Source organism: Lolium perenne, chromosome 3 (genome assembly GCF_019359855.2).
Source record: "Lolium perenne isolate Kyuss_39 chromosome 3, Kyuss_2.0, whole genome shotgun sequence".
Taxonomy (NCBI): Eukaryota; Viridiplantae; Streptophyta; class Magnoliopsida; order Poales; family Poaceae; genus Lolium; species Lolium perenne.
The window spans coordinates 265,169,509-265,194,616 of NC_067246.2; the positions used below are offsets into that span (position 1 = coordinate 265,169,509).

The 25,108-nt window shown below is 45.1% G+C and overlaps 1 protein-coding gene across 1 annotated transcript; it reads left to right on the forward strand.

Annotated features, from left to right (window-relative positions):
* Positions 1-1,688: 1,688 nt before the first annotated feature.
* LOC127344094 (exonuclease 1) lies at positions 1,689-8,816 on the forward strand. The gene is made up of 10 exons (XM_071827533.1): positions 1,689-2,154; positions 2,768-2,876; positions 2,945-3,068; positions 3,190-3,327; positions 3,478-3,687; positions 4,058-4,568; positions 5,326-5,452; positions 5,790-8,215; positions 8,320-8,409; positions 8,516-8,816. The coding sequence occupies exons 1-6, from the start codon at positions 1,689-1,691 to the stop codon at positions 4,238-4,240; spliced, it is 1,230 nt and encodes a 409-aa protein (XP_071683634.1). The 3' UTR covers positions 4,241-4,568; positions 5,326-5,452; positions 5,790-8,215; positions 8,320-8,409; positions 8,516-8,816.
* The last annotated feature ends 16,292 nt before the right edge of the window (positions 8,817-25,108 follow it).

Sequence of the window (25,108 nt, forward strand, 5' to 3'; positions counted from 1 at the left end):
TCAAACGGAAAAGGTCACAACATAAAATTTTGTAGAAACTTTTCCGCTGATTATTGTTTTCCCTTTAGACTTCAAAATACAATTTTGTATGCCACCGGTGGTCGAGGATTACCGAAATCCAAAAAAAAGCACCAAGGGAGATCAAAAGTGGATGAGAGGATTGAGTCCAACTCTTGTCATCTGTGATTGATTCAACCAAAGGTAAGTTGCGTGAACTTGCGAGGGCTGAGAGAAGACCCTACAAAGGTTCTAGAGGTACCCAAAAGCCAGTAGATCAAAGGGTTTGGATCCCATTGTCAATATGCGATGGAAAGTCTATATAAAGAGGGTAAACCCTAATTTTTGAGGAGGGCAAACACTTACCAGAATTTGCCTCCCTCTTCGATGCCATCTACAAGGGGGAGTGCTCATATACAACACCAAGGAGGGCTAAGGAAGAAGCAGTCAAAGGAGTGGTGCTCCCCTAGGGGACGCCTGCCATTAGGTGCCATGCCTCTCATTGGACGCAAAAAACATTGCCGCTGTAGGGAGGACCACCCTCCCAAAGTTTTTGCTCACCTCTTTGGCGAATTTTCACATCACACCGCTCGCCATCCCACCTAGTATCCTGTAGGGCTCCCACAAGTTGGAGAGAGCGTTCTTTATGGGACAGATAGGGTTATCGGGGTGGAAATGCAAAGTAAATTGAAAGATGGATGGTGTGTAGTCTTTCATTTCAACCAGTTTGCTAGGGCTTTCTGGCTTCGGTGGCCATGGTTTCAATGGAAATACCCGTTAAGGCGTGGATTGGAAAGATAACCCTTGTGACAAGGCATGAAGGCAAGCATGGATTACTTCCTTGTATCTAGCAATTCTTGGACATTTTTTTACGGTAGTGAGTAGAGAAGACTAAAAAGTCCACGAATTGCGCAGACCAAGTCTTTTAAACTCGTCTTGCCCTCTTGGCCACATGCTCTTATAATCTTATTGGTGTATCCGTGGTTCACAAAGCAACATGTAAAACAAAAGTACTTCCCAGGAAAGGTAAAACAAAAGTAGCCACCCATATTGTCAACTTTTCTCACAAGATCAATGAAACCGTACGTGTGTTCCCTTGGTCAAGAATCTGACCGACCGGGCAAGGCTACCGGAGATTCCACCAGTGCATCTTCGTTTACACAATAAAAGTAGATAGGTAATTGATCCCGACGACTTCTTCTGTCCATTGCTGAACGCTGGCGAAGTGTTCAAGATTGTTGGTGCTGGTGCACAGTGTGACATTGACCTTGCAAAAACTTAACGAAAAGACTCAGATTTGTAAAGGACCAAGATGTGGGTAGGTTAACCTTGCGCATCGCCTCGCCTGCAGCGAGTTGCATCTGACGAGGCATTCCGAGTTGTTTTTGGAAGATCACTCTTCGTCGAATGATTTGGTTCTCCTGCGCGCACGACTCTTGGGATGCTGCCTATGCCTTTGCGGGGATTTTTTCAGCAAAAGTGGGTAATAGCCCGAACGCTTCAGCACGTACACATGAAGAAATTACTTCTATAAATGTTCCTAGACTACCCGGCCAACCAGGCCATCTGAAAGGAGCAAATCCATCGTGTCCGTCCGTTTCACTAGCACAGTAACTTCTCAATCCCGCTTTTCATCTGAGCCGTCGGATATGGTAATTGTTTTATCACCTTTTGCTTGTCCAAACGACCCAATGACTTATGGGACCAGTTGTGTGTGCGGGCCACCGGTCGGAGGCAGCCACGCCCGCTCGTCCGAGTCACCTTATTTCTCCTGCGCGCGTGGGGCAGTGAAAACCCTAGATCGTGCCTCCTGTTCCTCCGCGAATCCCCGCCTCCTCTGCTCCTTCCCCAATCCGCTGCCCATCTTCTCCGCCCAATCCGCCGCCTCCTACCACCAGCACATCACTTGCTTGTTAGTTGGGACGACCGGAGGACTGGAGAAGGGACGGCCGAGCAGCGGATCCGTCGGGTTGAAAGAGATCGTTTTCGGGGAGAAGAGGAGGCGGCCAGTGGGAGACTGGCGGCGGCCGCGCATCGACGAGATCAAGAGCCCCACCGGTGGCGGCCGGAATGGAACGGGGTGGCCGTGGCCAGGGCAGGAACGGGGCGGCGGCGCCTCATCTCTTTTTTCTCTCGAGATCTTGCACGGGAGACACAGTATGTGTCAGCCTTCCTCCTCTCGACCGGTGCCAACCACCAGCAGTCAGGCAGTGTGAGGCAACGAACCCTCTTCGTTTGCGTCGACCTCATCGTCTTCCGGAACGGTAAAACCTAGATCTCATCGTGGGCAAAATATCCTGTGATGCCTTTTCTCTCACCAGCCCCGTGTACTCCCCTCCACCCTCACCACGGCCTCCCTGACTTAGCGGCGGCGCGCCTGGCGGAACCGGTCGGAGCCGTACCAGCCGTCCCTGACCGGCGAGGAGCAGGGGCAGCCGTGCCACATAGGAGGTCGGGGAGTTCACCCGTGCGTTCGCCTCCTCCTCATGCCTCCACAACTCTGCGGGGGCAAATCAGGCAGGACCAGTCTGAGCCGGAGCAGCCGGCCCTGGCCGGCGAGGAGCGGATAGTTCTGCCACATAGAAGGTTGGGGAGGACCAGGAGACGACGCCCGAGGCCAGTCTGGTTCGTCGAGGCCGGCCGTAGGACGGGCATGAGGTGCCTGCTTCCTGGAATCCGTGAGGAAGCTGGAGCTTACAGTTCACTTTTTCTATAGAAATAGGTATGTGCGTCAGGTGGCTGCAATTGATTTTTTTTGGTATATAGTGAACTTTTGCTCCACTCTGGTCTGATCGTCTACGCCGGCCGAAGGATGGCCAGGAGGTTCCCGCCTGCTTCCTAGAATCCGCGAGGAGGCTGGAGCTTCCGGTTCACTTTTGGTACAGACCTCGTTATGTGTTCCGTGTTGCAGTATTATTTACTGGATGCTAACCATGCTGTTGTTCAGGTCGCGAAAGGAAAATCTTGAGCGTGCCAGGGAACATGAAGCAGCTGGGAACTCACGTGCTGCTTATGAGTGTTATCAGAAAGCTGTTGACATTACGCCTAAAATTGCTTCTGATCTGATCCAGGTACAGATGCAAATTCCATGTATTGCTATCAGCTGGTTACCATCATACTTAGTTACCACCTATTTGAAGCAGTTTCTACCAGAATGTGAACGTTTATTTGGCTATGCATCATGCAATGCAGGTACTGAAGCAAGAAAAGGTTGATTATATTGTTGCGCCTTATGAAGCAGATGCACAAATGACATTCTTATCTGTAAACAAACTTGTTGATGCTGTAATTACCGAGGATTCAGATTTGATACCGTTTGGTTGTTCTACAGTAAGTGCACTGCTACAACCCTTTTTCTGCCATCAACTTCCAGAATCTTTCTTTTTATTACCCTGGTATCATGTTTGGTAGTTGGATGACTGCCTCCTGTGAGAGCATTCTTTGTATTCTAATTTTTATGTATCTTCTTGTAACGTGCAGATTATTTTTAAGATGGACAAATTTGGGCAAGGTGTTGAATTCCAGATTACACGATTAGAACGAAACAGGGAGTTGGACTTGAATGGATTCACAAAACAAATGTTGCTAGAGATGTGTATTTTAAGTGGCTGTGACTATCTTCCATCGTTACCTGGAATGGGTGTGAAACGTGCTCATGCACTCATCCAAAAGCTCAAGAGTTACGAGAAGGTAAATCCTGTCTTCTCTGCGTCTATTGAACATTTGAGCATACTACTTCACTATTTCATGAAAAAAAAGAAACCAAGTGTGGCATGGCCGTCCTACAAGATAAGGAAGGACGCATTATGCGCATGCAGAATAAATAGTTCTAGAAATGGCTACAGTAGGCAAAACAAAAAGTTCATTGGTCCATCAACTTTTATGAGGCTATTATTTGGTTAGTTATTCAACATTCAAAACCTGTATTTCAAATAGGAATATTGTTTAAATAGTCATGCAACTAAATGAACAATAACTGCTGAGCTTTTAGCTTTCTGTCGTGTTTCTAATTTTACGATTTAGAAACTTCTCCACAAGTTAATGGCATGTATGCTTTCAGGTAATCAAGCACTTGAGGTACAGTGCTGTTTCTGTTCCACCTCAGTATGAAGAAAACTTCAAGAAGGCAATATGGGCATTTCAGTTTCAAAGGGTCTATGATCCTGCGATAGAAGATATTGTTCATTTGTCTGGCATTCCTCATGGCCTCAGTGAAGATGACTTTCTGGGCCCATATCCTTGATAAACTTATGTTTATATAGTGAGATGCTATATTTCCCGCAAAAATAAGATACTATAGAAATATGACAACCTTTGCTGTAAACACTCCATAGATGGATTCCTTCCTTTATGTGGTCATTCTTTCTAATGACCAGTCACCAGTGTATCTAGGCGATTTTTTTTTCATGACACCAATTCCTCAGTAATTCCAAACTGTTTTACCTCCAGAAGGAATATTACTTACATGCATTATAGCATTTCCTTAATTGGTCTATACATGGCTACCGCAGGCTGTTGTTAAAGGTATTGCTCTAGGAGACATTGATCCACTTACAAAGGAACTGTTTGAGGTACTGGTCTGTTTCTGTCCTGTTCTTGTCAGGTTTCTTTCTTTCACCAGAAAAACTTTTGTTTCACTCACAAAGGAACCGTTTGAGGTACTGATCCGTTTCCTCCTGTGTAGTTCTTCTCAGATTTCTTTCTTTCACAAGAAAAACTTTTGTGTTGATGCACATTTTGTGAAAGTTATGCTTGCTTTCCCTCATGCTTTACTAATTGGTCAAGTTGGTTTGCTGGTGCTTTGTTCCTTCAAACGTAATCCATTCTACTCTGCTGAGGAGCCTCGTGCATGTAATGACATGCATATGCACAAACATAGTGCAGCACCATTACATGAAGAAAAGCAAATACCATTTCCGCATGTTTTTCTGTTTGTTAGCAACTTTCTCACTTCATTGATTAAGGAAGTCTTGAGCATAGCATTAGTGCATTACACCAGCCCAGTATAGAAGATACAAAACGGGAAATCAAATTGACATTTAGCTAGAAAACGGACAACATTCGTCACCAAAAGGGTAGAGTGGAAGTAGATACAAGTTCTCATGGTTTTGTGTTCCTTTTTGGCAATTCTTACTGATTGTACATCTCAAAAATAAAGGACTCTTACTGAATGTACTACTTTGTTATCACTTGTTATAAAAAATTATATCAGGATGCTCTTAGCTATAATGCAGGACTCTCAGATCACCAAGATGAAGTTATGTTTTCTTTCTTGATTATCTTGTTGAGATTGCCATCTGCCCTGCCTTACATATACATACCTTGCAGGCCAGCACTCAGTGCAATGCACCAGCTGTGGATAAAGGTTATCCAATCAGAGAGTCTGTTAACCCTTCATTTGGAAAGAAGAGGCTAGATCTTCCTGTGCAGAAAAACATATTGACAAATTACTTCTGTATCCTCTCAACACATCTAATTTTATTCAGAAAACTTTGCGTTATTTAAGATTTTAAGTTACTAGAGTGAGCTCCTAGCTGCAGGCATACAAATCACATTTATGAAATGCCTTGGACAAGAATCTTGTAAATTTCTGCTTCTCAAACCTGTTTGATTCATTCATGCACAGTTTTCCTACTTTATCACCCCAAATATTTTAGCTGGCAAAGGTGATGTACGAGTCGTAGTATACGATCAGAGTTCATCCACACCATCTTATTTACTAGGTTATTTTGCATCATTTCTGCACATCATTTAGCTGTCCATTGTATTGTACTATCCTTAACCCCTAGAAGGCTTAGCGTCGCTTGAGGCAAAACGGAAGTTCAGGGCACCTAAGATTACACCCAAGCAACAAAAATTGAATGAATCTTATTTGCCCAGTCCGCAGACTGAAGACTCTGGTACCCCTGATTCAGTTGACGACACTAGCTTTCCAATACATGATATTGAAGCCTCTCAGTGTAGTTCTGAGCGTTTTAGCTCTGAACCTTCTCTAGACGATTCAATAAAAGTCTCTCAATAGCACCATCAACCTCGATAATACCACATTTGAGGTTGCTAATGTACCTGATTCAAATATCAGAAACCAGTCATTTGGGTAGCTGAGAGATGGCAGAATGGAAATTTGGCTTGCATTCCAGGTTCCAAATTGCATTTCTTTCCTTCCTTTTCCTTTTGGAAAAATTAGGAATGACTCGCTTTGATTCACTTTGATTTCCTTTGCTTTTGGGTAGGATTTGGTTTGAGTTAGCAATTGCCTACAAGTTAAGTTAGCTTTGATTTATTTATTCTGGGTTCTATGCTCTGTAGGTAAATATACAGATGCTTAGAAATATAATAATGTTGTATAAATTATAAGATTTGGCTCGAGTTAGCAATTTCCTAAAAGTTTAATTAGCTTTGAGTTATGTATTCAGGATTCTATGCTCTGATGCTTAGTACTATAATCATGTCATATAAATTATTAGCCTATATAATTTTGTACTTCAACATTTGATGGATAACCATTGTTTGAACCTAAAGTGATGAAGTATCCTCACTTGGATACTTCTTTTCACCAATAAGCATTTACTAGCCAAACTTCATTGTAATAAGTGCTTTATGCCAGGCTGTTTGTTTCATTTTAATACAATGATTTCGTAGCACTGACACTTTTATTTATAGAACTATGTTTCTCTAATAAACTTTTCACTATGCATAGTATTTCTGCCCGTACAGACAGGAAGTGAGATTTCTAGGGTTAGGCCAAGAGGAAACTAACACATTTAAGAATTATTCCGTGCCTCAAGTCAGTTTCTCTAGAATTTGATGTAGTACAGGAAAAGGAATGGATAACCCATGCCTCAACAGCCTAGGTGATTAACTCTTGCAACCACATCCTACACGCAACACACTATGGGAGTCAAATAACTTATGGCCGGTGGCAGCGGCGGCCTGTCCTCCAGTTGCAACAGCGACTCAGGGGCAGCAGTAGCTTCGATTAAGAGGGTAACAGATATGGCTGGGGTCGGAGGAGATCGAAACACGGAGGCGCAATCATGAAACGCTAATGAGAGGCGGCGATGAAAAAAGTTGTTTCAGGCTGATGGTTCCCTTTTGATTTTTAGCTACTCTCTTTCCCATTGGATGTCGGTTGAAGTGATGAAGTATAACAGTTGCATTCCCTTTGTTTGTTGCATCATGCCTATAATTTGTCACAGTTACCCATATCTATTTTCTTGGGTACACAATGACAGAATGTGCGCGTTAATATCATTTGTACAATTAATATCTATTTTCCACTACTTTGCATGTAAAAACCATTATATGTATGACCTGGATAACTATAGACTACTTATAAGAGTTTACTGATTTTGTGTTTTACGTCATCACCTATAAGGATGCCCCTGGATTATGTTCCTATCCATACAATACTTTCATTCTCTGCGCTTCAGCTAGCTAATATAGTTTTTCCCCTTTTTATTTATTAGCCTCAAGGTCAGTAAAGCTTCAGTTTTTGCTTGCTTTCATTTGTTCTCATGTCTCACAAATTTAAATTGGTCATTTGATTGATAAGGTTTGTGGTGCCTGCTGATTGTTAGATTTAACAATCGTTCTATACAAAAAAAATAATTGTTGCAAATTACGTGACTTATGTGGATAAATCATCCTTTTCCTAATAATTACCCACCATGGTAAAACATCATGATGTTTCTAAAATGCTTCATGTAAATAGTTTGTTCTCGGCATATTTTTATCTGTAGATTAGGCACCTTATCAAATTATATTGGTTGTGTCCCTCTTAAATACTATTTTCTGTCAGGTTATCTCCATTGTTACTTCCCAGCTGTCCTCGCTGCACATGTTGTATATTTTTCATTTATAAATTTCCCTAATTATTGATAGAAAGAGCAACCGTTAATATATGTTCTTCTTTAAGTCTAGCAATACTTTCTGTTCTCCTCTCTAAAAGAATGTGCTTCTATGCAGGCCATCACTTGATAGTGTTCATCTCTACATGTTGATGTAGTTCATGGTCTAAATTTTTACCACTGGGTGGCTTTTCTATGTCGATGTAGTTCATAGTCGTTTTCTATTTGACATTTCCAGTTATTTCATTTGTCTTAAAAACAGGTTGCGGAGATGACTCCCTCAGACGCCGACAAAGGTTGTAAAAATTAGGATTTATCTGTGTGCAGAGAGGTCTGTAAAGTCGTCTCCTCAGGTTGAATCGGAAGAGGTGATAACCATGCATGCTAGGCACATTTGCTTGTGTCATTTGTTTTAGGTTGGTCATCTCTTATGGTCTTGGTTCATCACATTTGCTTGTGTTATTTGTGCTAGGTTGGTCATCTCTTATGGTCTTGGTTCATCTGTAGCTGATAATCCGAACAAGCCAGCTGAACCATCTACCATGGTTTGGACAGATAAGAGGTGGCTTCTATTCTTAGTATCAAAACATTCTCCCATGTATGTATAAGTTTGTGTGGTATGTTTGTATGTCCTATGCTGATCGAGGTCTTATGTAAAACGATTGTAGGCGCAGACGGCATCGCAGAAAGCTCAGGCGGATGGACAAAGCAAGAAGAAGAAAACATGGACTAATCTGAAAAGGATATTCGTAGATTTTTTTTGCAATATTTGGATATTCTTGGAAGTTTTTGTGAGGAGTAAATAAGGAATTAAGTGTGGCATGTACTTTTGACTGTAGAGTAAATGGTGAACCTATGTTCATGGTATTGAGGAGAAACAAAGTATGTTCTCTTTGTGATTGGTTTGCTGTCTTGAACTTAGTTGGTGATACAACTTGCAAGTGGATATACATCTTTGTTGTTTGTTTACCCTGGACTCAAAAGATTGTGTTATTCCCAACCTCGCGGATGTGGATTTTATTGTTCCTTCATGCTCATCGTACAAGTGAATACCTTATGGTTTCTCGTGTTAGCAGTTGTTTACTACTTAGTCATGTAGTAGGCTACTAGGCTCTAGCCCAACACGCCATGCTCAAGAAACACACAATTGTAGACTTCTTGTTCGGTGCCATCCTCTACCTATCTACTTCTATTTATGGTTGCTTAATGCAGTGTTATTGCATCTTCTGTTTTTCCTTCTTAGGACTGAGCCTCCTCTCGAGGTGTCTACTAACAATTGGTAGTTCGCTTCCATGTGGACCTTTATACTAGGGAACACTGGGTTGTGGTTTGGTAAACCAATGGGTTGTTCCTTTAGTTGAAGTATATTGAGTCCTTTTTGGTTTTCTTAGTGGTATGGGGGAAATATTGCTTGATGTTCGTTTCTTGAAATCTAACACTTTTTTCCCTCAGCAGACCCGAAGGATCATAATTCTTAACTACTTGGTTGGATAAAACCCATCGATGAAACCTTAAATATTGTTCTTCTTAACATTAGAGATATGGTTTTGGGCTTATATCTGTTGATGCGTGCTTTAAGAAGCGTTTTGAGACAATAAATAAGCATTCTAGACTATGGTAGAATCGAATGTAGATACTACGTATGAATAAGCAGTGTGCTTTGCCCTTTTAAACTTAAACCACAAACAACTGTGGTAGAATCGAATGCAGACCTTATGTATGGTAAAACAATGTGTTTTGCTTTAAACTTTAGCTGTCACTATTATGTGTATAAATGTTATAAGCATATACTTAAATGCTGACTACTTACCGTTCAGCTTTTGTAGCTTATGTATTTGGCTGTTGTAGTTACTTCGTGGTTCTCAACCGAGAAATATAGTTCTATACCATCATGTCCATTGGCATACAACATGTCGGGAGTAGTAATAATGTATATTCAGCATTGGCTTGATGAGATTCTCGGTTATTGTCGGTAGTGTTTCTTGGCTGTGTTTAGCGATGTTTAGATCGCAGGTACATGTACAAAACACAAAACAATAGCTGTGGCTTAACATGTTCTGCTTACATTAACAAAACAAGTACTCCCTCTGATCTTTTTAAATTGACTTGGATTTAGTACAAAGTTATATTAAATCCGAGTCAATTAAAATGGATCGGTGAGAGGTGAGAGTAGTACTTAGGTTGCCATTTGGCTTGATTTTTTGGGGAGTTTTCTACATCAAGTGATGAGTTGTATGTCCAGCTAGGTTAGTTTTTCCCCATCTTTGTCAGGACTGGGAGGGTTTCTCCATGGGAGTACCAGAGAGAGAAGAAAGAATTCCTAACGTGACACTTGTGTTTCAGGGTGTTTTTGGTAGGGGCTCTAATTTGACATTGTATGTAATGAAACTGCGTTTAAATGGTTACAGAGTGGGCAAGTGATTGTTCTTCTTTTCTTTTGTGTACTGGTAGATCTAAGTTATGAATTTGTTTTTTTGTGTGTATATTGGTAAGCCTGAGCTATGAATTCTTCTCGAACCTGTACATAAGTGATCCTCTATTCATCTAAGAGTACTTCCGCCATTCAGTCACAATAATTTTTAGTTCGAAATAAAATGAAATATATTGCTTCGTATAGGTTTATATATCAAGACATCATCTTTACAATCTACATGTTAATACGTCGTAACTTCTAATGCAAGGTTTATGATTCCGATATATCTGGCTTCAGTATTTGCGTCGGGGCGCAACGGGTTAGCTCCTTAAACCATGGCGCCCGCATCTTCAGCACCAGTTCCTCCATTCCCCTCGGCTGCTCCCGACACAGCCAGATCCTCCATGGTCCTCACGACCTCCTCCTCACCCCAGGCTACTCACAATAAGTAGAAACATCATTAGTAGTTGTCCTTTTATGCTTCTTTTATGATGCTACCTCTTTCGGTACAACAATCATAATTTGGCAGAGGAGCTTTTAGAAAAGCATAAAAGCTAAAAATAGTGTAAAATCGTACTAAATTGTCGTATCTTACAGTAACACCTTGATGGAATGGTATGTCTACAAGATACTAAAGCAGTTAATTTCCAGACTAATTCTTAATACTAAATTAAGCTAAAACTTATGGTTTAATTTCTAACTTGATTTTTCTATTTGCGCGATAGCGCAACAGGTCATCTAGTCGAACATAAAAGGTCAGAATAGAAGCTTCTTATGAACGTTTGCGAGAAAAATCAGTTTGCGCTGGTGTGCTGAACAGGCATTCTATCCCTGAAGCATGTTTTTGACTGCGACCTCTTGCACGCACTCGAAAATGTCATACAAAAAACAGTATATGCATGTGTTTGTGTGGAAAATATATATAGTAACACAAAGAAAATATGACGAGCGTTTAAAGCGTGCTCGTTGAATAGTGAAACTGAAAGCCGTAGTGCCGGACTCAGTTTTTAAGCCTCGGTTGATTGTGTCTGGAGCACTTACGGCTTTGGTGCAGGTGTCTGGAGAGGGAGTAGTTTCAGCTGCAGATATTCAGAGTCTTATGGCCCGTATATGTCCTGGGAATCCTTCATGGAAGTGGGAGGCGGTGCCACATGGGGTTAATGCTTTTCTTGTTGGTATACCTACAGCCGAGGATCTGTCGAGGATAGATGGGATGCAGATGAGTGTGCCCAAGATTAGTGCACAGGCTCTTGTTTCTTCTTGGGTGCACCAGGATATTACTCCGGAGTTTGTTATGGAGCCTGTTTGGGTGCATGTCGACGGTGTACCTGACTCTGTTTGACACTTTTTAGGTCTATGGGTTGTGGGGTCTCTTATTGGCACCACTCTTAACATTGATTTAGTTTCCCTTCGGAGCCTCGGGATTATTCGTATTCTTGTGGCTATGCGTGATCCTTCAGCGTTGGAGAAAGATAATAGATGCTTGCAAGTGATTGCACTACTACAGCTTAATGGTTACAGATTTCGCTTTCGTCGGGAAGCAGCTGGGTTTAAGCCGGACCCTAGGTTTCATCCTTATTTTTGGAAGGACGGAGGTGATGATGACGGCTCTCATAGTTTTGAGGAAGAGCGTTTTGATGATGCTGCGGCGGATGCTGTGCCGGATGCGGCGAATATGGAGGTTGATGGACTTCCACCGACACAGTCTCAGGGTGCTTAGCGGTGCCAGTTGCGCAGGTGGCTCTGACTCCATTCAACCACTCGCCGATGACGGACAGAGGACGCCAGATTGTGGCTCGTGCCAGGGCGGAATCTCCTCACCTAGTTGCTTCGCGGTCTTCACTCTCTCGGTCTGCTTCTCCGTCTCGAGTGCCATCGTTCATGCAGGGACGCACTCGACCGGTGTCATCTACTGCTCCTACGCCTTCTTCGCCACGCACACCGCAGGGGACGCCGGATCCGTCTTCTACTTCGACACAGAGGGAGCCGGCGTGTGGTCGGGACGCGTTGCAGCCTTTGGTGCAGCCTCTCCCCGTGTCTCCAACACGGCAAGAGGCACCGCAGGTTGGGTCGGTGTTGACCACGCTGCCGCAGCAGGCAGCCTTGTCGGCCTTGCAGCAGCCGGCCAAGGAGGCTGGGCTGCAGCACGCGCCGTCGATGGACACGTCGCTGGCAGCCACGGTGTCCGCCACGGGGCCCATGCAGGGTCAGTAGCCGGACGCGACCACAACACAGCACGTCGAGCCGGTCGCGACGCCCACATCGCAGCACGCCACGTCGGCGGCGCCGCAGCCCACGACTCCACCGACCTATCAGCAGTCCGCCATGGAGGGGCTGCAGGTGTCGTTCTCACCTCCAGGGGTTGGCGTGGACCTTGAGGGGACACTACACGCGTCTGAGGCTGTGCTCTCTCGGGCGGATGGGCCGCCTGGGGCACATGTGCCGGCTCCACGGGCGGAGGAGGCCCCTGCGTCGATGACGTCGTCGCCTATGGACGGTGTCGAGGGTACTCCTCGCCAATGCCCTCCGATAGGGGCTTAGGGTTGACGGAATCCTGTAGGCTGACGCGAGACATCGGTTCACAGACAAGCGGGGAAAGCGATTTACCCAGGTTCGGGGCCCTCGATGAGGTAAAACCCTTACGTCCTGCCTGTCTGTTCTTTGATTATGAAAACAATGGGTTACAATGGGGTGCCGAATAGTTCGGCTGAGATCTAGGCGAGATTGCTGTTGCTAGGGTTACCTAGCTCTAAGCTTTTCCTGGCTAAGATTGCTAAGATTGTTCGTGTCCTCCGGCAGCTCCTCTCCTGGCCTTTATATAGGAGGCCAGGTCTCAAGAGATCTAACCGAATACGACTAGATTTACAACAGATTAGATCCAATCTTTCCTTGTCTGTTCTCTTTCTTGTCTTGCCCGTCAAGGAATCTTCTGGTGCACCGACCTAGTGGCCCGTCCAGCCTTCAGGTGTCTTCATGGGCCTCTAGTTTGCCAATACCGAATAGGGTAATATTGGTTACACGAAGGGTAATGCCCACGTCAGTAGCCCCCGAGTGTCTAGCCGAAGATATTTCGGGTAGAGACTAATGCTTGTCCTCTCATGATATTCTTCTCCTTCATCATTCTTATTCACCTTGATTTTGCTTCATCTTCTTTTTATCGGGTGCGCGTCAGCGCTCCCGATGGGAGTAGCCCCCGAGTCTAGGTACGGATGCTTACAATCCGTGCGTAGACTCAAGTTGTACTACTCGAATGCTTTCCTCTGCCGAGTTTTTCGCAAGTCTTCATAGGTCATCCGATACATTTTCTTTATGCAAAGGATAATGAGTAACGTGCCCAACTTTTGATGATTCACTGCCAATGGCAAAACAACGTTACTCTACACAGAATCAAGTCCCCGGGCATGATCCTGGAGTGCAAAAAACTTTTATTGGATGTACATCATGTGCTCCCGATGGGAGTGTCTAGGTGTAATCGCTTGTAACCGAGAATAGACTCAGTCCTTTTTCCTTCGACTGCTTATTCTGTCGAATCTTCCTTTTTATCGGGTGCGCGTCAGCGCTCCCGATGGGAGTAGCCCCCGAGTCCAGGTTCGGATGCTTGCAATCCGTGCGTGGACTCAAAGCCTTCACCCGATGACTTTTAATATTTCCTTCGAATGCTTCCAAATTATGACGTCACAGTTGTGGGCCAATTGATGGGATTTGACTTGACGTGTAACTGCTGTGGGCCAATTGATGGAACTTGTCCTGACGGGCCCACCCTAGTTCTGCGCGGGCAGTTTTTAGGTTTTAACTAGTGCACGCGCGGCGATCGAGGCGTCTCCTCATTTTTCGCGCGACGTGGGAGTAATGGGCCGCCGGTTCCACTGTTTCTTCTAGTGCCACGTGTACAGTCAGATCTGCTCCTCTCCCCACGATGCTTTGTGGAGTTATGGCCACGTTTAGGCTCAAATTCTTACGGGATAAATAGGGAGCCTCTTTTCTTTTTACCTTTTACCCCGCTCACTGCTCATCTTCTCCCTCAAGCCTTCTGTCCTTCTGCCTCTTCATCAAAAGCTTCGTCCACCATGGGCAAGAAGAAGAGCGGCAGCACATCGGAGGCGGCCAAAGTTAGCCGCGACTGGAGCGCCTCTGCCATTACCAACCGCGACATCAGCAAACTCCGCGCCCTCGGCTTCATCTCCGCATCTGAGGATGACGTTCGTCTCCCAGGTCAGGTTTCTCGCCCGAGTCCCCCAAAGGGCTTCACCGTCATGTTCGCCGCTTTCCTGTTCCGTGGCCTCTCTCTCCCGGTGCATGAGTTCCTTCGCTCCCTTCTTTTCTTCTATGGGATCCAGCTCTGGCAGCTGACCCCAAATTCCATCCTCCACCTTTCCATTTTTGTCACCGTTTGTGAAGCTTTCCTCGGCATTGAGCCCCACTGGGGCCTTTGGAGGAAGATCTTCTATGTTAAGCGTCACAATGATAGCAACGGCCCCCCCGTTGTTGGCGGCGTCGGCTTTGTCGTCAGGAAGGAGGTCGATTACTTCGACTATCCGATGAAGGAATCCGTCCAGGGCTGGCGCAACAAATGGTTCTACCTTCGGGACCCTGTCGTTCCTGGGCGGCGTTCAAATCTTCCCATTTTTGACGATGTCTTGGTGGCTCACAAGAAGAAATCTTGGAACAACGCCCTTTCTCCCGAAGAAAAGGCGACAGCCGATGAGCTATTCAAGCAAGTTGTCATTCTGAAGAATTCAGGAGGCATGACGATGCGCAGTACTGAAGTAGTTTCAGTGTTCCTGCAACGTCGAGTGCAGCCGCTGATGTCTCGCCCTCACCAACTTTGGCTTTTCGCTGGCAAAAACGATAAGTCGAGGGTTAACTCTACCGACATTTCGGCAGGCGAGCTCCAGAACGAAGTTCATCGCCTAACATGCCTCAGCACCAAGGACACCATTGTTCTGACATCGGCGCGCCCTCCTTATGACTCCAAGCACCCTCCATCCGAGGTAACCTTTTCGTCCTTCATTTACTGTCACTACTCCTTTTTTTTGTTTGTGCCTTACACGTTTTGCTATCTTTCTGCAGGTTCCCGCCGTCGCTCAATGTTATCCTCCCTCACCCGAGAGCGGAGCGGTGTTAGAGGATGACGATGACGATTCTGAAGGAACCGAGGATACCCAGCACGCCCTTGAGGACAGCGATGTCCAAGAGGAGGAAACTGCTGAAGATGACGCCTTTCTCAAGAGCAGACGTCGCAAACAGGTACATGATGATCTTATCTCTTTGGCTGAATCAAGTCCTAAAGGAAGAGGTAACGATGCCGACGAAGCTGCTTCGCCTCCTCCTGCTAAGAAGGGTTCAACCAGTTTCTTCGTGGACGAAGATGACCTGGACTTGTGAGCATTTATACTCTTGTTACTTTCATTTCTTGTCACCTTGTATGCTAACTGCACGCTGTACTCAAACAGCTCTGTCGATGATGATGACGATGTTCCTCTCGCAAAGAGGGCTAAACTAGCTTCTGAGAGAGCAGCATCGGCTAAAGAATCAAACCCTTCTCCTGCCAAGTCGACACCTCCATCCCGAACGGGTGTAGAGAAGGTCCCAGTGTCGAGAGATATTCCTTCAGATGATGCTCCCACGCCGTCGGCTGGCCGCGATCACGTAAGTACTTTAATCTGTCAAGCTTTGCTGAATTTCCATCACTTTACTCTTCTTAACTTTTTCCTGATTGCAGCCAATTTACGCTACAGTCGATGCTGTGGCGGATTTTGCTGAACAATTTACTCGTCTCGAAGCCGAAAATTCTCAACTTCGGAAGGCCGTCAAATCTTCGGCTGATCAGGTGGTCGAAGCCAACAGACTTGCTGCCGATGCCAAAAGTGAGAATACTTTGTTGAAGGAAGAAGTAAGTCGGCTGAAGCGTCAAATGAAGGATGACCAAGATGCCAGGCGTGCAGCGGTGGCTGCGATTGATGAGAAGGAGGGTGTCCTCCGTGAATCCATCAAGGGTTTACTGGGTAAAATTCTTGTAGCGCTCCGCCTCTTTCTTGATGCTTTCTCCATTGATTACTAATATTCTTCTTCTTTTTCAGAGGCCGCCAATTTAACTGTCAGCCGACGCCACCAGCTTCGGGAGGATTCTACAGCCGATGCCTTGTCACTTGCTGCTGAGTCGAATGTCCAGATCCTCAGATTGCTGCAAAAGTCCAAGGGAGCGCTGTCGAAGTTGTACTCGATGATCTTACCTAAGGCGAAGCTGGACAAGACTCTCGACGAGATGGCGGAAGCTTTCCTTGTCGATCCCTCCGAACCTGTCGAGGTACTGAAACGTCGCAGCCGCTTGATTGGTGCGGTTCTTACTTTCCAGTTGCTTATGGGCCACGGGATGGGGTTGGAATTGGAAGATTTCTCTAAGGCGCTGCCTGTTGATGATGAAAATCATCTAGTTAACCTTGAGCCTTTCAAGAGATCGGCAATAACTTGCGCCAACCGGCTTCTGAAGTTGGTGGATGAAGCACAAGCCGAGCCTGCTCCTGAATCAGCCCCCGGTTCAACGTCGGCTAATCCTTGAACCGTTATTTGATTTGTTGTACATAATATTTTCATGATCCTTTGAAATTCGGCTCTGTTGCCAAACATCCTTTTGCCTATATGATGTGTACTCAACGCTCCCGATGGGAGTTTTTATATTAATGCTTGGTCTGAAATGAGGACGTGCTGCAGATTCCTTCATCTTCTTCCCGTGCCGAGCTCTTTCCGAATTCTTCGGGTAACGATGAATCAGGCCTTGTTCGTCAGTTACGTGACCAGGTGTCTAGCCTAAATAAAGACATTACTTCCCTTCGTGCGATGGCTGCCTTGGTGAAGAAGAAGGGAGAAATAGCGACTGCCATTGAACAATAAGCTCTTGATGGTCTTCATGTTGCTACCGAAAGTTTGAACTGTGAGTATTAGCCTGCCTTCTGATTCCAGGTATGGCTTGAATGTTCTAACATTCGTTCCTTTTCCAGTCGTGGCTTCGGATGCAGCTGAAGAGGACAGGAAGATTCATGAAGAGGTTGAGGCGATGACCGACGTTGCGCACCCAACACATGGTTTATGGCAGCATCGTCCGAAGGCCGTCATCATGCCGAAGTTCAAGTACCGGGTGCTGAAGGCTCATTACTATTTTGACAAATACTATACCCTTCTCACGATGGTTTGGCACACCTTGTTTCCTCTGGATCAGGCACCCGAAACTTTGTCTGGCTTGTTCACCCGTTTCAAGTCTCCAAAAAGGATTCGGCTGCTAGTGCGGAAAGAACTTCTAGCTGGTGCTGAGCTTGCTTTTGCTTCCATACTGGCATGCCATCCATCTTTAGATTTAAGAGCCGTGGCGAATACTGATAGGGATTTAGGCCAGTACTATGATGCTGCTAGGGGTCCTGCTCACACCATCGTTTCTCGGATGGAATCATGCCTCGAAAAGGAACTGAAGGCCCACTGGAACCGGGGATCCCGAGTATGAATGTAATAGCCTTGTATTTCACATAAGACTTGTTTGCTGCGTACGCTGCACGCTTTGATTGATATTTTATTGTCGAGTGCGGCTGAGTGATCAGTTCAGCCTGCTTACTCGACGACTTCGTTGTATTTTATGCAATGTGATTGCGAAGTCGATATGTAATTTATGTGAAAGTTCGGCTTCGTCACACGGTGCACCTGTTTGAGCCTTATCTTAATGTAACCATCGACTGCAGCGCTCGCGTATTTTTCGAGGCTTGGATTGGTTGTTTTTGTGTGTCATTAATCTTAGCTCTCGTAGAGAGTATTTAATTAATGTCATCGTGTGAACACGTTTTTTCTGGGCCAGTGCTCCCGATGGGAGTTAGAGCCGATGGAAAACGGTTCCGAACGTTTACGTTCGGGTGTCAAAGCCTGAAGCAAAAAAGGATAACAGAAATCTGATTAGATCTTTATTCATAATGCGAAGTAACCTTGTAGGCTGTTGAAAAACAATCGTATCCTATGTATAAAATCGTCGTAAGTGTGCGATGTTCCACGGATTCTCGACATCTTTTCCTGAGGCTGGATTTTTGAGCCGATAGGCTCCTCCTGGTATCACTTCGGTGATGATGTACGGTCCTTCCCATGGGGATTCCAGCTTCAAGGGTCTTTTTTGCTTCAGCCAAAGTACCATATCTCCAACACTGAAATTTCGACTGCGTATTCATCGACTGTGATAATTTCTCAGTGCTTGCTGGTAGACCGTTGCTCTTGCCAAGGCAATATCTCGTGCTTCATCAAGGAGGTCGACAGCATCCTGTAGCGCGATATTGGAGGAGGACTCTGTGTACGCTGTTACTCGAGGCGCCTCAAATCGGACGTCGGCTGGCAGGACTGCTTCAGCTCCGTACACCAAGAAGAACAGAGTGTATTGAGTTGACCTGTTGGGGGTGGTACGCAAACTCCATAGCACAGATGGTAATTCTTCAACCCAGGCTCCGGCTGCGCCTTTAAGGCGTTTCTTTAAACCATCCCCTATTAAACCGTTGATCCTTTCCACCTGGCCGTTGGTCTGGGGGTGAGAGACTGATGCGAATTTCAATTTGATTCCTCCATCATCGCAAAATTTCCTGAACTCCTCAGAGTCAAAGTTGGAGCCAATGTCTGTGACGATGCTGTGGGGCATACCGAATCGACAGGTTATTCCTTTAAAGAATTGGACCGCCGTTTCAGCCTTTTGGTTTCGCACTGGTACTACCTCGATCCACTTAGTGAATTTGTCGACTGCAACCAGTAAGTACGTGTGTCCTCCGGGTGACGATCTTGGCAACGGTCCAACTTGATCGAGTCCCCATTGAGCGAACAGCCATGCCAAGGGTATTGTCATTAAATCCGTTGCAGGAGCGTGTGGTTTCGATGAGAAACATTGGCACGCATCGCACTTCATGACTAAATCCCTAGCATCCGAAGCTGCCGTTGGCCAATAAAATCCTGCCCTGAAGGCTTTTGCCACAAGGGCTCTGCTCCCTGCGTGATGCCCACAGGTTCCTTCATGTATCTCACGTAACAGTGCCTTTCCATCGTCAATGGCGATGCACCTTTGGAAGATCCCTGAGATGCTGCGCTTGTAAAGCTCACCATTTATTACTGTGAAGGCTTTTGATCGTCTGACGATTCGCTTTGCTTCCACGAGTCTTACGGCAGCTCTTGCTTCGACAGGTACGCTAGGAATGGTTCGGTCCATAGAGGCTCGAGGAGGAGAACTTGTTCGGAAGAAAGGACTGGAGGTTCTTCAGCCGAAGGTTTTTGCAGTGAGCTCTTTTCCAATTCTTCAACCGATGATTTTGCGGATGGCTTTTCTTTAATTGATCTTTGAGTGATCACTTCATAAAAAACTCCATCTGGGATGGGGGAGCATGTGGACCCGATGTTTGCCAAAGTGTCGGCTTCCTCGTTACTGGCTCTGCCGATGTGCTTAAGCTCACATCCTTCGAATTTAGCCTCCATGTTCTGATACAGCTGCCGATAAGCAACCATGTTATCACTGACTGCATCGCACAGGTTCATTGACTGCTGGACCACCAAGTTCGAATCTCCGTAGATCTCTAGGCGCGTAGCGCCACATGCCTTCGCCATTTTCATTCCGTGCAGCAGTGCTTCGTATTCTGCTTCGTTGTTTGTCGGCAGGGAGAAATTCATACGTAGTATATACTTCATTTTGTCTCCTTGTGGTGATATCAGCACTACTCCTGCCCCTGCTCCTGTACTCCGCTTTGACCCATCAAAGTACATCACCCATGACCCTGACATGTCGGGTGTTGCCGGTGTTTGTGATTGGATCCAATCTGCCACAAAATCTGGGAGGATTTGGGATTTTACCGCTGTTCGGTTGACGTAAGTTATGTCGTGTGGTGCTAACTCGATAGCCCATTGAGACACTCGACCTGTGGCTTCCGGGTTGGTCATTATGCTCTTTAATGGTGCTTCGCTCACAACTTTGATTGGGTGCTCCGTGAAGTAGTGCCTCAGCTTGCGAGCCGACCTCCATACTGCATATGCCAACTTCTGGTGATGAGGGTACCTCTGTCTTGCGGGGGTAAGTACTTCACTGAGGTAATAAACGGGCCTCTACACGCCATGAACTCTCCCTGCTTCTTCTCGTTCAACAACCAAAACACTACTGAAGACTTGAGCTGTAGCGGCTATGTACATCAGCAATGTCTCCTTTTCGCGTGGAGTTACGAGCACCGGGGAAGTCGATAGGATTTTCTTCAAGTTGTCAAAGGAGTCTTGTGCTTCCTTTGTCCACTCGAACTTTTCTGACTTTTTCATCAAATTGTAGAAGGGCAAAGCTTTCTCCCCTAGCTTCGCAATGAACCTGCTAAGCGCTGCTAAACGGCCTGCCAACTGCTGCACTTGGTGCAGATTCTTTGGCGGCTCCATGTCGAGAATAGCTTTGATCTTCAAGGGATTAGCCTCGATTCCTCTGGCTGATATGAAGTACCCGAGTACTTGCCCTCCTGGCACTCCGAAGAAACATTTCTTGGGGTTCAGCTTGATTTTATATTTGTCCAGATTGTCAAAGGTTTCCCGCAAGTCGTCGATGAGTGTGGCTGCGTGCTTTGTTTTCACCACGATATCGTCGATGTAGACTTCAATGTTCCTTCCGATCTGTTCCGCGAGGCAGGCTTGCATGCAGCGTTGGTAAGTAGCTCCCGCATTTTTCAACCCGAAGGTCATGACGTTGTAACAAAAAACGCCGTGTGGAGTGATGAACGCGGTTAATTCCTGATCCTCCTTCTTCAATTTGATCTGATTGTATCCGGAGTATGCGTCAAGGAAAGAGAGACGATCGCACCCGGCCGTAGAGTCGACTATTTGATCTATTCTGGGCAATGGGAAGTGGTCTTTCGGGCAGTGTTTGTTTAGGCTAGTGTAATCGATGCACATGCGGAGGGCGGTGGTGTCCTTCTTCGGCACCATGACTGGATTAGCCACCCAGTCAGATTCCTTAAGCTCTCGGATAAATCCCGCCTTGCGGAGTCGATTAACTTCTTCACCGATTGCTCTTCTTTTTGGTTCGGAGAATCGCCGCATCGATCTCAGTATCGGCTTGGCCGTCGGGTCAACATTTAGGGCGTGCTCAGTGAGTTCCCTGGGGATACCTGGCATGTCGGATGGCTCCCATGCAAATATCTCCCAGCGCTCACGGAGGAACTCGATGAGCGCGCTTTCCTATGCGACAGCTAGGTCAGCCGAGGTGTTGACCGTTTTCTTCGGATCAGTAGGGTGCACTTGCAGCTTTTTGGTTTCCTTTGCAGTATCGAACTCATCGGATCTTGTGTTTCGATTGTCGGCTGGTGGCTGTGTGTGATCTGTAGTGGCGTCGATCGCGTTGAGTTCTTCTTTGGCTCCAAACTTCGAGGCGATCTTCTGAAATTCCCTGTCGCAGTTATCTGACCGAGCGAAACTGCCATGAACGGTTATTGGGGTCCCGTTGTTGCCTGGCATCTTTAGTTTCAGGTACGCATAATGAGGCACGGTCATGAATTTGGCAAACGCAGGTCTGCCGAGGATGGCGTGGTACTGAGATTCCCAGTCGACCACCTCGAATTCGACCCTCTCTTTCCTGAAGTTACTGGCCGTGCCGAAGACTACGTCCAACGATGTTTTGCCCAGCGAGTAAGCGGGTCGAGTTGGTATGATGCCATGGAACCCTGTGTCGGATTCTTTTAGCATGTCAACTGTCAAACCCATTGCCCTCATTGTGCTGGCGAATAACAAGTTCAGGCCGCTTCCTCCATCCATAAATACTTTGCCCATATTGTATCCCCCAATCTGTGCTTCCAGGACAAGGGCCGCGTGACCGGGCCTTGGGACGGCCTTCGGGTGGTCCGCCCTGCTGAAGGTGATGCTCTGCTCTGACCAATCGATAAAATCTGGCGTATCCACCATGGCCACTTCTGCGTATTTTACTTCTCGGGAGAACTTTTTGATTTCTCTTTTCGAAAAGCTGGTTTTGTGGATCATGTTGATTTGTCCACGCAGTGCTGGAAATGCCTCGACTGGTACATATTCATCTTTTTCCATTGGCTCGTATGGTTCTGGTACATATGGCTCTGGCTAATGACCATGGGACCTTGCTTTCTCTTCCATTACGCGGACTCTTGATGCAGCTTCGGTTCTGAGGTCGTCGCAGAACTGTCGAATCTCCAGGAAGTGTCGGCAGTTCCTTAATAGATGGCTGGACTTCTCCCGGCCATCCTTAGGATCGAAGTAAGAGTGAAGATAGCATGGCTCCTCAAGTTGCTCTGTAGCTGAGAGGTGTGGGGAACGGGTGCGTCCTCTGATCGACGACATGTCATAGCATCGGGAGTGGACTACTGTTCTACCCTCTGGTAGGACAAAAGATGTTGTGCAAGTTTCTCATTGCGAGCACGCACGACTATATATGGAACACATGCCTATTGATTGCTTTGTACTTGGACACCGTTTTATTATTATCTGCAAATGCCCTGCTATGATTGTTACATGAGTTTCTCTCATCCATGCAACGCCCGTCATCCGTCCCCGTGCCTACAGTATTTTAATCCTGTTGTTTACTAAAATCACTACTGCTGTCTCTGTTACTCTGCTGCTGTTATTTCACTACTGCTACTGCTATAAAACTGTTACTACTGATAAACTCTTGCGAGCAAGTCTGTTTCCAGGTGCAGCTGAATTGACAACTCATTGTTAAGGCTTCCAAGTGTTCTTTGTCTCCCCTTGTGTCGAATCAATAAATTGGGTTTTACTTCCCTCGAAGACTGTTGCGATCCCCTATACTTGTGGGTCATCAAGACTATTTTCTGGCGCCGTTGCCGGGGAGCATAGCTTTATTTGGAAGTTCACTTGGATTAATATTGTTCGCTGCAAATTCTCCATCATGGGTAAACCTCGCGATACTAAGATCGCCATATTACCATCCACTACAAGAAAAGGTACAATTCTGAATACCTCTGCTGCTCTTGATTCACCATCTGTGATTGATAAACTTGTTTCACCGCCACATGCTTCGCATGCGGGTACTTCTGCTGAATCTGAAAACTCTCATAATATTGATAATGTTTCTGCTGTGCTTGATGATAGTGGTTCATTGGGATCCTTTCTAGATGCTACAATTGCTAGGTCTAGACGAATTGAAAATACTGAAACTCCTAATGCTACTACACCTGTTAGTTCACCCGAACTTGATTATTTTAGTGATGATCCTGATGAAGATTATGTGGAGCTTAATGATGATTTTATTGAAAAATGCAATGCTACTACTGATGCAAGAAAAATTAAAAAGTTGCTTGCAGAACATGCTGTTAGATATAAACTGTCTCTTGATCCTAAGTTTGCCACGTCTCCTATAAACATTAGGGATAAAGATTATGATTTTTCTCTTGATCTATCTCATATAGCTATTGTTGAGAAAACACCCTTTTGTGGTACTGAAAAAGAAAGTGCTGTTGAACACATGACTGAGTTATCTACTCTAAGTAGCTTGTTTTCTGATGATGTCAAGATGCGTACTTACTTTGTTGCTAAAATCTTTCCATTCTCATTAAAGGATGACGCTAAAAGTTGGTATCATAATTTGCCACCTAATTCTATTAGAAGTCCAAAAGAATTGCTTGATGTTTTCTTCCGCAAATACTTTCCTGCTAGTGCTCAACATATTTCTTTGCAGAGAATTTATAATTTTGACCAGGGAGATGAAGAGAAATTGCCTGAGGCTTGGGCGAGATTTTGCTCTCTTATTAGAGCTCGGCCTGATCATGATCTGGAAAAGCATGATTTACTTGATATATTTTATAGTGGACTAACCATTGAGTCTAGGGCATACCTGGATAGTTGTGCTGGTTGTGTTTTTAGGAAAAGAACTCCAGACGACGCTGAAGAATTATTGGCTAAAATAAGCCGGAATCATGATGATTGGACTACGCCTGAACCAACTCCAACGCCAATATTAAAGAAGAGGGGTTTAATTGAATTGAATGATGAAGATATGAGGGAAGCCAAGAAGTCTCTCAAGGAGAAAGGTATTAAATCTGAAGATGTGAAGAATCTACCTCCTATAGAAGATATATGTGAGATAATTCCCCCTTCATCCATGATTGAGGTAAACTCCCTTCAACGCTTTACTAGGGAAGATATTCCGTATTCGAAACCTCCTGCACAATGCTTAGATGAGTTTGATAATTATATTGTTAAGCAAGAAAATTTTAATATGAGAGTAGAGAATCATTTAATGGAAAATTCTCGAGCTGTTAGTGAATTGCATGATATTGTGGAGAGAACCTCCAATGATGTTAAGATGCTTGTTAAACATTTTCATATGATTCAAACTCAAATTGATCAACTCACTAAAGTGCAAAATGACTTGTTAGGGAATAATTCTAAAGAGAAACATGCTTATGAAGTAACAACTAGAGGTGGTGTCTCTACCCAGGATCCTCTATATCCTGAAGGGCATCCCAAAAGAATTGAACAAGATTCTCAACACATTGAACCTAGTGCTCATTCTAGGAAGAAAAAGAAGAAGAAACATAAAAATGTTGTAGAATCCTCTGAACCTGTTAATGATCCTAATAGTATTTCTATTTCTGATGCTGAAACTGAAAGTGGTAATGAACATGATAATGATAAGAATGATACTCCTGATAAAGAAGAGATTGAAGAAGAACCTGAAAATCATACTAAAAATAAAAAGTACACTAAAGAAGATTTTATTGCTGAGAAACATGGTAATGAAAGAGAACCTTGGGTGCAAAAGCAAATGCCTTTTCCTGCTAAGAAACTAAAATCAAAGGAAGAAGAACACTATAATAAATTTTGTGATTGGATGAAA